Here is a 13,625-nt window from a genome sequence, read left to right on the forward strand (position 1 = left end):
ACATGCATCATTGTTCTTAACAAAATATTTTATGTGATAAAGAGTATTTGAAGCAAAATGGTGTTAGAGTCAGTCAGAGGATGGATGACGGAAGAAAAAGAGGGGAAAGAAAGAGCGTGAGCCGACGAATTTCCCTGAATCAAAGTCATGAGCCGCTTCAGTCAGCTTTAATTGTGGCAACAAGGCAAAGGGCAGTGAGCACATCACACACTTCTGTGGAAAACAACGAGGGAGGGGGGACCGTCAGGAGAGCCAAACAGCAGCTTCAAATACTTTTAAATGTTTTTATCCAGTCAAGGTTCACACGTGATTATTTACCAGCTGCCCGTGGGCAAGATTTCATCAGTCGCTTTCTGACTCATATACTTTGTTGTGCTCAGATCATTCAATAGCATTTACAGGTCAATTCAAAACAAGATCTACAAAATAAAGTTCCCTTCAACCATGCAGCCATTTGAGAAACAGTTACTAAATGGAACAGATAGAATACAAATTAAATAAAGCTTAAGCTGCAAGCAGTTTTTACCAAGCTGATTAATTGAGACTTAATGGAACAAAAATAACTGAGGTTGTTTTCACTGCAAACATTTTCTTTGTATCATTATGTATAATCTTTATCAAATTCAAAAATGCTATGGGCAATGTTTTACATGGTGCACAGTTTTGTTCAGTGTCCTTTTTACATAAAATAACCAGAGTTTGAAAGAATTTCATGTGATGAAGGAATTCGTCTGACACGAGGAGACTCTGGAGACTCAGAGATGGCCGGCACTGGATCACGTACTGGACGTCCATGACGGATGTGCAAGGTTCGCTGTGAGGTGAGGTTGAGTCAGCTCCCCCAGAACGTCTGTGTCTGACATTTGTAAACAATCATACTGATGTGTCGGGCACCAGCCAGTATTACTGAATTAGAACATTCTGCACACGTAGTCTAAACACAGCCACACATATAGACCATGCTGGCGCCTTGATTGTCAGCTTCACACATTAAGTGTTCTGACAACAAATTTACAATTGTGAGAGGCACCACAGGTTCACTCCCCGACCCAGGTCAAGGCCCTGGGGTCAGACCAGCTTTTAACCTTACAGACGAATTATGAAGCTGAGGTAAAAGTGAGCTCAAACAGAGGATACCAGCAAAAACTCCTTAACACTGAGCTGAGGTTTAATTAATCACAGATTGTATCTGAGGTAATTGCTTCTTGTTGCTGCAACCAAGAGAAAGTTGTTCGCCTATGCAGCAGTCCATCGTGTTTAAGCAGTCCTTCCAAATGGCTGGCTACCACCTTCTAGTGGCTAATCATCATGGGAGAAAAATCCACAGCCGCCATCGTCTTTTTCTGGCTCTGACAGACTGACTCTTTTATTCTGCGCATGCTCATAATAGCATCCTAACAGTGCATGCAGGGCATGAGCACTCAAATGACACCACTGCACAGTGGGCTATGACATGACCTTGTCATAATATACACAATATACTTAACATTGTACACGTTACTTAACTCTCTTGCACACCCTCACATAAAATTATGACAATGACATTATCCTCAGTTCCTCCTTTCAAACCCTAAAAGCACTTCTTCAAATCTTTATCTCAGTTTCAGCAAATCTAGTGCCCAGTTTCTGATGCATATTCTCTTCAAACAGCAACATAAGGATATGAGTTCATTAACAGATCCTCCTTTTCTTGTATGTGTTGCAGAAGTCAGATCACATGTACTTGCACCCTGAATGCAAGGCGAGTCAGAAGCTATGGTGTCTGCCAGCATACAAGCGAGACGACAAAGGAATCAGCATTGTAATCAGCTGAGCTTCAAATTCATTCAGATCAGATTGCCTGGTGTGACTATGACTAATATTTCAAGTTGGGCAACAGAATTTAGATTCCCCTTTAGATTAGACTTTCATGTGCTTTGTTGTCGCAAAAGCCGCTTTTCCACTTAACCCAGCCAGACTCTCCTTGACTCTCCCAGCAACAACACCATGTTCTCATCAGCTCTCCTGACTGTCTCTGAAGTTCTCTTATCTCTTTGTGTGAGTCTGAATGATAAATGTTTAGAGCTGGTGTTGCTAAACCTGTCACAAAGAATATTAATGTATGTTGATGACCTTTCTATCAGCCTGAACACCTGTAACACTGGGTGTATGATAGGCAATACTTTGGTGAATCATATCATGTATGCTGATGACCTCGTGGCCTTCAGCCCCTGCAGTGCTGGTCTCCAGCAGCTTCTTAATGTCTGCTCTGATTATGGTGTTGTCCATGACATGAAATTTAATACAGATAAGAGTGTGTTCATGATTTGTAGAACAAAGGAGGACAAGTGTCGAATGTTTCCTACATTCAAATTGGCAGGTAATAACTTGAGATTTATGAGCAAAGGTAAGTATCTGGGGCATCTCATTTACAGACCAGTTGAAGGACGACCAAGACATTTACAGGCAAGGCAATCTTTATATGCTCAAGCAAATAGTTTGGAGCATGTACAGATAAAGTGAAGGTGGCTTTGTTCAGAGCACACTGCACTCCTCTCTATAATGCCCACTTGTGGTCTAATTACGGCAAAGCAAGCCTGCGTAAACTCCAGGTAGCTTACAATGATGCTTTGAGAATTCTGCTGAGGAGACCACGTTGGTGTAGCGCCAGTGAGATGTTTGTGGCTGCAGGTGTTAACACACTGCAAGCCACGTTGAGAAATTTTATGTTTAAATTTATATGTCGATTGAATAACTCAGAGAACTGTATAATCATGGCATTGACAAGCATCAAATTTAGCACTACACACTATCTGTCCAAGATATGGAAGCACTGGTATAGTAGTCTCCTTTGAAGGTATTGACTTTTTACTTGTTTTTAAGTGATCTGTACATATTGCATTGTGAACATGTTGTGATGGCTCTCTTATTGTGTCTTTTAAAAATAAATATATATACAGTATATACATATAAATATATATATATGTATATATTTTTTGTATGTATTGTTTTGCTCTTATCTGGACCTTTGAGTCTGTAATAAAGTTATTATTATTATTATTATTATTATCATCCATCGTCATCTTCCGCTTATTCCTTACTAGTAAGGGTCGCGGGGGGGGGGCTGGAGCCTATCCCAGCATCTACGGGCAAGAGGCGGGGTTCACCCTGGACAGGTCACCAGTCCATCACAGGGCCAACATACAGAGACGAACAACCAGTCACACTCACATTCATACCTACGGTCAAGAGAATCCAATCAGCCTCGTCCCCAAAGTGCATGTCTTTGGAAGGTGGGAGGAAGCTGGAGTACCAGAGAGAACCCACACAGGCACGGGGAGAACATGGAGACTCACACAGAAAGATCCCGTGCCCGAGCCGGGACTCGAACCCAGAACCTTCTTGCTGTGAGGCCACAGTGCGAACCACTGCACCACCGTGCAGCCATTATTATTATTATTTTTTTTTTTTTTATTATTATTATTATTATTATAAGACCCAACCAGGAATAGCCGATAATAACACAAGGGAGGCATCACTCTGGTTTCTATTGATGGAAAACACAACAGGTCGGTTCTATGACAAATATTCTCTGGTATAATGAGTCAGTGTATCGTGAATGAGCACTGGCAACATTATCATAACATTCTAGATTCCACTGACCTGCTTGGCCTGGTTCCAACACGTGAGTGTGATAGTCACAAAATTAAGCTTCATCAAAAAAACAGAACCAAATCTAAACCAGGGGCAGCAAGCTTATGTTAGCATCACTCCTGGCAGCAAAGCTTGATAATGTAGCGTCTGCAAAAACACCTGCAGCTACAGCTAAACAAACAACAATGCTAACCATAGTTGTGTTTCCGTTGAATTTTCAAGAGAATCGTGCCCAAATTATGTTATAAAAACAGGAAATGCAGGGCTGCACGGTGGTGCAGTGGTTAGAACTGTGGCCTCACAGCAAGAAGGTTCCGGGTTCGAGTCCCGGCTCGGGCACGGGATCTTTCTGTGTGGAGTTTGCATGTTCTCCCTGTTCCTGTGTGGGTTCTCTCCGGGTACTCCGGCTTCCTCCCACCATCCAAAAACATGCAATTGGGGACTAGGCTGATTGGATACTCTAAACTGACCGTAGGTATGAATGTGAGTGTGAATGGTTGTTCGTCTTTCTATGTTGGCCCTGCGATGACTGGCGACCTGTCCGGGGTGAACCCCGCCTCTCGCCCGTAGATGCTGGGATAGGCTCCAGCCCCCCCGCGACCCTTAATGTGTAGGAATAAGCGGAAGATGACGATGGATGGATGGAAACAGGAAATGCAATTTGGGTGGTGTTTCCAGCAACAGGTTTGGAGAAAATAAACCAGGCTAGGTAATGTTGCCAGAAGTTGGCGGTAAAGGCAACGTTACGTGGGGCTGTAATAGCCGACAGCTATGTATATGAATAGCCACCCATCAGCTAAAAATGGATTAAGGTCTTGAGGAATAGGTGGCAGCTGATACATCGTAATTGTCCTTAAGTAAGGAGGAACACCTCAAGAGAGAATAAAAATGATTTTGCAGTCTTCACATAACATTTTCCAAACTCCAAAAGGCATCAGAACACACTGATGGAAACGCAACTGATTGTATGTGGGCGTTGTATTGATGGTCCTTCTCTACCTGAGGAACACATGTACCCTGCTTGGTATTAGGGAACTGTTGATATTCCAAAACAGCTGTGTCCCCCAGCAAGTTACAGGTTTGCAACCCTGGCCTGACTCCTAACATTGACTTTTGGTCTTGGCAGATGTAGCGACATCTTTTCAGTTGAACATTTTTGACAAGACAGCAGTTTGCACACTAGAACTTCAGGTACCCCTCACCTGTGCTCAAGTACAGAACTTTCATAATTGTACTTAAATGCCACTTTTTCTCTCGCCTTAAGCATAGCTCAATCCAACAAGCTGTGATTCTTGCTGCAGATTTATTTCAATGCACTGACAGAGTTGTAAATATGCTTTTGGAGTGTTTTGGATCTACTTCATGATATCCAACTTGTACCTGAAACATCCTCCCTACCAACCAGGCCTTTTTTGTGTTTTATAGCTGAATTGAATGCTGAATTGAATGCCCTGACAGTTACTATTCACAACCAGCCTCTCCAGCTTCAGGCTGAGTGATTTGAAACATTTGATCAGCAACTTGTTGGTCGAACCTTTGCATTGTTCCTCGTAGATTCAGTCATGTCACACAACACTTTCAAATCAGATGTCTGTCTCAGAAGCCTTCTCAATTCAGTACAAATATCCTCTATAAAGGGAGATAATATGTCATTCATCTGATTTACCAGCTGGAAGTGTGGACAGTCAGAAATGATTTAATGAGATCTCAGGCTCAAGTCCCTGGATTACTTTGTTTCATCACAGAGCTAAAGAAGCATGAAGAGCATGCCCACTGCCATCTTAATGCATGACCAAAATAGCCATCCTATCGTGGCAAAACTAATGTTTAAATACCAGAGAGCAACTGAAGGTATAGAAACCCTTTAACCTTGAAAAATGTGGTCAAGGTCGCAGTATAAAAACTCAGCCACTGGAATTAAAAAAAAATAAATAAATAGCCAAAATGGCAACATTTGTCATGGCCAAAAATTGTAAAATCCCAAGTATCGCCAGGTTTTCAATGAAAAATGAGCTCCTACAATCAATTTAGAATCGCAATGTGGAAAAAAAAAAAACACATTTAATTCTGACAATGAATCCGCAAAACTGCTACAAAAAGTTACATTCACAAACTCACAAAGGGACACATGCTGTGACAGATGCAGTTGTCCGTTGTCATTCATTCACAGGTCAAATGACTCAGCAGTATTCGTGGTATTTGTCGGCTCCCAACAGTACACATGGAAGCATGACAGTTGGGGTGACATGCTGATTTTCACCCCTTTTCTATCGTGATGACATGACACCTGCAGGAACATGCTAAACACACCCGGCACCTATTCCAGAAATGCCGCAGCCACTCTTAAAAAAAAAAAGCTTACAAGAAGTATACAGCAAGATTATGCTAGCAACTAGCTAACTAGCTGCTAGCTGCGGTTCAGGCCCTCACCCAATATACATAACATTATACACAAAGCTAAACTTAATCCACGAGTAATAAGAACCTTTGTTATCTTTAATCTCAGTTTTAATCACTAAGAGAGAAATTACATCATTCAACTGTCTAACAACCCATTTGCCTTTGAGTCAACCCTGCTTGGATAACCATGACATGCATGACAGAGGATTCAAGGAAAAAAATTTCAAACTTTATCGCAATTTGTTTGAATTAAAAGCTGATTATCTGCGTATGCATAACACAGAACCAAAGCATTCATGATAAAACAGACCTGGCACCTATTCCAGACAGGAGCGTGACGAGTGATTATTTTAATGGATCGGCAGATTATCAGATCAGCTTTAAAAACAGATCCTCACATCTTTTAGCAGTTACATCCACTAAGGAGGTAATGTTTTAATGATGTGTGTCTCTCAGCAAGATTACTTAAAAGATTACCACCCCACCACCCCCACTGGATTTGGTTGCAGTTGCCCACTATTTTATATTTAAGACAAAAATCCAAACAATAAATGATGAAATAATGTTTGTGCTTGAAAGAAAAAAATACGGTAATGAACCACTGAAACATCACCTGAAAATCTCAACTGACAAGTTCCACTCTGTACACAAATAGTCACTGATTGCAAGTCGAGTGAGGGGTGTGAGCAAATGTCACTAGAAACATTACCTTGAAAATTCTAATTAAACCTGAAAGGAAAATAAATTGTAACTGTTATGATGTCTTTAAATTGGCACTGACATTGAATCATTTTTCAAGATTTACTTGCTTTGTCTGTTTTTTTTCTGTCAAGTTCTTGGAAACTTGAGTATTAAAATTTGCTCTATATATCAAGTTTATCAATATTATTTTTACTGCTACTCTAACAATGGTAGTATTCTCATTTGATGTCATCATACCAACACTACATAATATTTCCTTAACAAAGAAATACATTATCAACACAAAATTGTGCAATACTTTGTGACAATCCTTATTCAAGACATTGATATTTTGTTTTCATGTTATCAAGTGCTACTAAGTGAGCTCCCTTTGCCTGCAGGAATGTGAGATAGGGCCTGTGTTACGAGGCTCTTGGGGCCCTAAAATAGCAGCAGTGAACACGTGTGAATTCAGATCAGTTCAACTGAGCCGTGCAATTAGTCCTTGAGGAAGACCTGAGGACTTTTGATAGTGCACATCACAAGCTGTTGCTCTATGGTTTCAAGAGGGTAGTTAGAAGTAGTTCTGCAGAGATGCTGAGGAGACCAGAAATAAGGATGATACACGAGATCAATCAAAGCAGGAATCCATAATCAGTACCATGAAATGATGCAGGCAGAGGGAGAGATTATTTAAAACTTACTGGTGAATAAAAACAGCTGAACAGGGTTGTACTTACCGCAGGAAATGTCAATAATTGCTGAAAATGCCAGATGCAGTGCAGACACAGGTCCAAGCAATAACCAGGCACACCTCCAGTACAGACCAACAGATCCTACTCCGTAGTTCCTTGCTGGAAATGAAACTCGATGCAGAGCTGGACAGATCGGGGGTCTGCCGAGGCCCAGGACAGGCTGGGTGTCATCGGAGAAGCCAGAGCCATACCGGGGCTGAGAGGGAACTCACTGAGACTCTAAAAATAGAAAATAGACTTATATATAGTTCAGCACGCACACACACACACACACACACACACACACACACACACACACATGCACACACACACTGTCCTCCAGTTTGGAGCTGGTGGCTGTCACTTGGGTCAAAGGTCAAGCCTCAACAAGTGCATGTGCTGTGCTTTATGTCAGCTCACTCTGGATGAAAATCCTAAGCAGAGAACACACACACAACTCTAATGTAAGTTTACCAGTCACTTTACTTTAATCTATTGTTTGTTTGTTTGTTTTTACAGGGACAGCACACTGGTATTGGGACCAACCATAGTTTGTAAACAGCTACTTTGGCTATCACTGAGCAAATGGGCTAACAAACATCAACTTCATTCAGAAAGTGTGAGATGTAGCCTAGATATGGTAAATAATACTAGGTCCACCATTATTTCATGAAAAATAAGTGAATAAGTCAAAAATATACCTTGCAGAGATGAAGCTCAAGTCAAATCTCCTTCTCTTTCATCCCCTTTCTTTAAATGTTGTTGATAAGCTAATTCCTCCAATTAGATATTTCTTTTGGTTTTAAGTTCGCTACCAGTGGGGGCTTGGAAATGTGGATGAATTGGAGTCACCATGCTAAAGCAAAGCACTGGAAAATCTTGTATTTTAAATCAAAACTATGGAAGTAAATAGTCTGGTCAATCTTCCCACAAAGCTAGTAGCAGGCTAACCTACAGCTGATGCAGGTGAGCTAATTCTAAGCATGTGACTGACATCTATTGACTGACATCACACAAGTTCCCTCTAGAATTTTATTTTATTGGTGCTATTTATAGCCAAACAGTTTGACAAATGGCCGGTGTGCTGTTTTTGTTTTTTGTTTTTACAAGACAGGACCTTGCATATTAATGAACATTTAAATACATCAGATCGTAGCCACAGGATCATTTCCATCAGTCGCTTGGCAGGTCGATGTTACGTGGCAAGACAAAGATACACATTTTAGTAGGAAACATAGGAACAATACAAAATACACAACACTGCAATAAATACGCGATTTGAAGGCAAAGTGCTCGCTGTATTGAGGTGCATAACACAATAAAGAGCCAAGTGTTTTATTAAATATTGCTCATAGTCCTGTTACATGTGCAACTGCACATTGACCTATTGCACTCAGACCACTATACACAATTTCAAAGATTATACACGGTCACAAGTTTGATCCAACCTTTTGTTTAGCAGCAGGAACTTAGCCACTCAGAATAGGAGCGAGATTTTAAAAGCCTTTATTGCAGCATCGCCATACAAATGAAAACAAGTTGATGCATTGCGGCCACAGGCCTTCATCAGGGCTGATGTTAAATGGCTGCCCATATGTAACCTCCTATATAGGGAAAGGTCACGTGCCTGGGCAGGTCATATGTTAGGAACACAAATTGTGGTGTTTATCAGTAAAATACAATATACATCCTGGCCTACAGTCAATTTAGAGTATCAATCAGCCTCGTCCCCTCTTGATGTCTTTGGACTGTGGGAGGAACCTGGAGTACCAGAGAGAACCCACACAGGAACAGGGAGAACATGCAGACTCACACAGAAAGATCCCGTACCTGAGGCTTGAATCCAGGACCTTCTTGCTATGAGGCGACAGTGCCAACCACAACCCCACAACCCTTAACTGCAGAAGTGGTAGAAAATAGAGGGCATCAAAGCTGAAATCAACAGCCTCTAAACTACAACTTCAACACCTGTCATGGGAGTTACTGGTGTCAATTCTTCAAATGAACACCAGAGGGAAGTACAACATCAGACATTTCTGTATAAAGCAGATCATCCAAATATATTTTAATCCCAATATTAGGGTCCTGAAATAACCCCCCAAATTTGTTTTGTTTTTTAATGAATTAAAGTTGCACCCAAAATTCTTGAAATGATGAGCAAGACCTGAAACATTGTGATATTTTTTTTTAGAAAACTTCCCACTGGTTTTAAACAAGCCAGGCAAAATTAAGCCTCCCCTTGTTTATTATTTTTACTGTTTGTACTGTTCTGTTTACTCACTCTTTAAATATTTGATTTTTCTGTATTATTTTTGATTGTTATTTTTTTTAATTGTCTATGAAAATTCAAATAAGGATTTCCACAGTATTGTAACTTTTGGCTAAGTTGATGTTCTCCTGGCAATCTCTTTATATTCATGGTACCGCTTCTATTTATACCGTAATACCTCTTGTATGTCTGTATATTTGTTTTGTTGCCGTCAATAAAGTTGAAGAGGGAAAAAAAAAAATCAGTCCTGCGCACCATCGAACATCTTAAGGTGACGTAATAAGGAAGTGTGTTGCGTATGGTGTGTGTTTGCCATTCATTTGATACTTTGAATTTCATTTTACTAAGTCATCCCTGCTCTGGTTCGTGAATTTAGAACTGACTGTGCGAACCGTCTCGGGCGGACGTGCTGTGCGCATGCGTTGTATAAGGTGGAGGACCTATCAGCAGGAGACAGAAAAGTCGAACACTGGATAGAATGTCTGAGAAAAGCTGTGGTCCTGTGGCTCGGACCGTCCTGCAACGGTGTCTGCAGGCCCGACTGCAGGTGAAACCAGCCGGGGAAGACTCGGAGGCCCAGTGGGTCCAGGTGAGGAAGGAGGTTCATGAACACGTTTGGTTCCGTTTCATCCTCGCGCTGTTTCCATCTACTGTATTTCATATGATGTTGTGGTTTCTTCGATGATTCTGATCTAAGTTTGAAAGAAGAAGTCCAATTTCGTCACAATAATCGCAACTGTTCCACCCAGCGTTTTCCTGCTGACTAAAACGAAAGTGAAATTGATCGAATCGAGTCACTCCATAAAAAAAACCAACGGAAAGAGTTTACCATCCAAATTATTGATGCATGCATGCAAAACCGTAGCAGTCACCAGAGTCTTTTAAAACATAATTAGCTGTCATTAACATTTGAAGTATGCCTTTTCAGTCTAATTAAAGTAATTTACAACAATACAATTACTTTTTGTTTCTTTATAAAATATGAAATACAGTAGATTTTGCGGGAGGAAGAAACAACTGAGGGAAGTAAACTGTTAAGATGATTCCATTAAAAATGTATTCAAGTGTTAAAAAATGCGAATAAAATAACTAAATTACAAAAACGCACAAGTGGATAATGTGAAAAATGAGTATATAAGCTACAACTGACATGTTCCTTTCATCCACGCGGAGCTTAAATGTAGATTTTGATCTTTAAATGTGGGAAAATTATTAAAATTGGATTGGAAAATTATGATTTAAACCTGATAAATGAGCAGCAGCTGGGACAGTCTTGGATGGAAACCCATTCATTTTATATTTCTATGTAAAGATTTTCAACTGCTTGATTGAGATAAAAACCTGGTAACGTTTGTGTCTACTGAACTCTGCCCCCCAGATCGACAGAGGAATGGTGATCTACGTCTGTTTCTTTAAAGGAGCAACAGATGACATGCTGCCCAAGATGGGTTGGTGACCCTCTAACCGTCCCACATGGTCTCAGTCTTTTATTTCTATCTGCTCTCATTATCAACCAAAAAAAAACATCTCCCATGTGTCTTGTTCAGTTTCCACACTGTTGAACCTGCGACTGTGCGAGTCGGACTCGGGGAAGATTGTGTCAGTGTTGGAGCTCCCCGGCAGCCTGCTGATTGTCCCTCAGGCAACGCTGGGCGGTAAAGCCAAAGGCAAGGCTATGCAGTACCACAACAATGTCGCCAAAGAAGATGGCATGCGGCTCTACAGTGCCTTCGTTTCCCTGTGCGAGAAGGAACTGATGGCAGCAGCCGCTTCCACTGAGACCGGGGTGACGGTGAAACATGGGACATATGGAAACAGGCAAGTGCTGACGCTGGAAACCAACGGACCGTATACACATCTGATGGAGTTCTGAGCAGACGAACAGTTGAGATCTGCAACTGAGCCTGCCAGTCCACCCAGTGAAGAGGAGCAGGTTCATTTCCAAGACCTCATTCTTGCTTGAAACAAAGCAAAGTTACACGGGAGGGTAATATTTATTATGCAAAAGGACCAAATGTCATGTTGTGAGTGCATCACTGTTTGGTCATTAATGTAAAAGCAGATCCTCAGATATGATATTGTTGTTACCTAGTAACCAACACAGTACAACGTATAAATAAAATCCATTCATATGGTGGCATGCAAAAGTGTTCATACCCCTTGAACTTTTCTACATTGTGTCACATTATGTCCAAAACCTCAATATATTTTATGGGAATTTTATGTGAAAGACCAACACAAAGTGACACACAATGGTGAAATAGAAAGAAAATTATACAGATTTTTCTTTATTTTTTTATTTTTTACAAAAAAAAACAACAAAAAAACTGGAAAGTGCGGCGTGCCGAAGTATTCAGCCCCCGATCCAATGCTTTGTGGAACCGTCTTTTGTTGCAATTACAGCTGCAAGTCTTCTGGGATGTGTCTCTACCAGCTTTGCACATCTCGAGACTTACATTTTCGCCCATTCTTTGCAAAAAAGCTCAAGTTCAGTCAGGTTAGATGGAGAGCGTTTAGTGAACGGCAGTTTTCAGATTTTGCCACAGATTCTTGATTGGATGCAGGTCTGGACTTTGGCTGGGACATTCTAATACCTGAATGTGTTTTGTTTTAAACACTCCATTGGAGCCCTGGCTTTACGACAAGGAGTATGAATACTTTTGCAAGCCACAGTATAGTGGGGCATTCCGTTCTCAAAATAAAATCATTTTTGCTATTTTTTTTCTCTGTTTCCTTGGTAACACACAATGCGGTCGGACCAATACCTGGAAGTAGGACTTGTGCTGTAGCTGTAACCATCTTAGTTTGAGAGCCGCCTGTGCTAACAGTTTATAAGCGCATCAACAATCATATATTTTCATGCAGAAGGTGATTTTTTAAAGAGAACTATGCATCTTTTTTTTTTTTTAGCTTAATTTAGATTAACTAGATCAAGAGTCATTGTGAGGGTTCTAGAACACTGTATGGCGTCGATTGGTGACTGAATCAGCCCTAATGGTTCTGGGCTGAAATAAGGAAAATGCAACCCTGCACACTCAAGTCAGACGGTCTCGTGGGAGTCTCAGGTCTTGCTAAATATCAAATTCCTTTACGGCACTACACACACGCCCCCGGCTGGGCACCGGCTAGTATAAAAACAACGTAGGGATGGAGATGTTATTCAAAAATTCATCATGGACCGGCCAGTGAAAAAGAAGCCAATGCCGTGAAAATTGATGTTGGTGGAACAGAGAAAGAGGAAACAACAGAGATGCCAGACGCGAGCGAACATTGGACGGGCTTTTCACCAATGGCGCGATCTGTGAGACGAGGAAGCCTGCAAATCCAGTGCCCATTTAGCGATTAATGAATAGCAATGTTTACAGCACATCATGTAGATAATAGATAGCAATAGCATTGTTGTCCATCCATCCATCCATTTTCTTCCACTTATCCTGTTAAGGGTCCTGGGGGGCTGGAGCCTATCCCAGCAGCTTTCAGGCGAGAGGTAGGGTTCACCCTGGACGGATCGCCAGTCCACCGCAGGGCCAACACATAAAGACAGACAACCATTCACGCTCACAGCCACACCAGCGGTATCAATAAGCCTCGTCCCCAGTAGCATGGCTTTGGACTGCGGGAAGAAGCTGGAGTAAGCATTGTTGTCATGCTCACATATTACAATATCCCTGCTATGTCAGAAAAAAGTTCATTAAAAACTTAACTGTGCATATCATAAAATCACGTATCCATTGGGGCATCATAAGTTACTGTAATGTCCACGATGCCACACTGACTGACAAGACAAGGTAACCATTGCTCTTCATATCAAAAAGGTTGATATCCTCTGTCATGAACTGATGTAAATATGACGTTTCACGGATCCTTTATGAACGAGCTGATTAAAACTCTGGTTTCTACACGTACTT

General features: G+C 41.2%; 1 protein-coding gene across 1 annotated transcript; it reads left to right on the forward strand.

Annotated features, from left to right (window-relative positions):
* Nucleotides 1-9,988: 9,988 nt before the first annotated feature.
* Nucleotides 9,989-12,433, forward strand: dtd2 (D-aminoacyl-tRNA deacylase 2). The gene is made up of 3 exons (XM_086182484.1): nt 9,989-10,306; nt 11,096-11,165; nt 11,265-12,433. The coding sequence occupies exons 1-3, from the start codon at nt 10,196-10,198 to the stop codon at nt 11,588-11,590; spliced, it is 507 nt and encodes a 168-aa protein (XP_086038610.1). The 5' UTR covers nt 9,989-10,195; the 3' UTR covers nt 11,591-12,433.
* The last annotated feature ends 1,192 nt before the right edge of the window (nt 12,434-13,625 follow it).

This window comes from Aulostomus chinensis, chromosome 17 (assembly GCF_037954235.1).
Source record: "Aulostomus chinensis isolate RoL2024-O1b breed Wild chromosome 17, RoL_Achi_v1.0, whole genome shotgun sequence".
Classification (NCBI taxonomy): domain Eukaryota; kingdom Metazoa; phylum Chordata; class Actinopteri; order Syngnathiformes; family Aulostomidae; genus Aulostomus; species Aulostomus chinensis.

Bases quoted from the DNA above. Each gene is read 5' to 3' on its own strand.
- dtd2 (XM_086182484.1), top strand. From the start codon at position 10,196: ATGTCTGAGAAAAGCTGTGGTCCTGTGGCTCGGACCGTCCTGCAACGG. The intron at 10,307-11,095 runs GTGAGGAAGGAG...TCTGCCCCCCAG, and splicing joins CGGAGGCCCAGTGGGTCCAG to ATCGACAGAGGAATGGTGAT. The intron at 11,166-11,264 runs GTTGGTGACCCT...TGTCTTGTTCAG, and splicing joins TGACATGCTGCCCAAGATGG to TTTCCACACTGTTGAACCTG.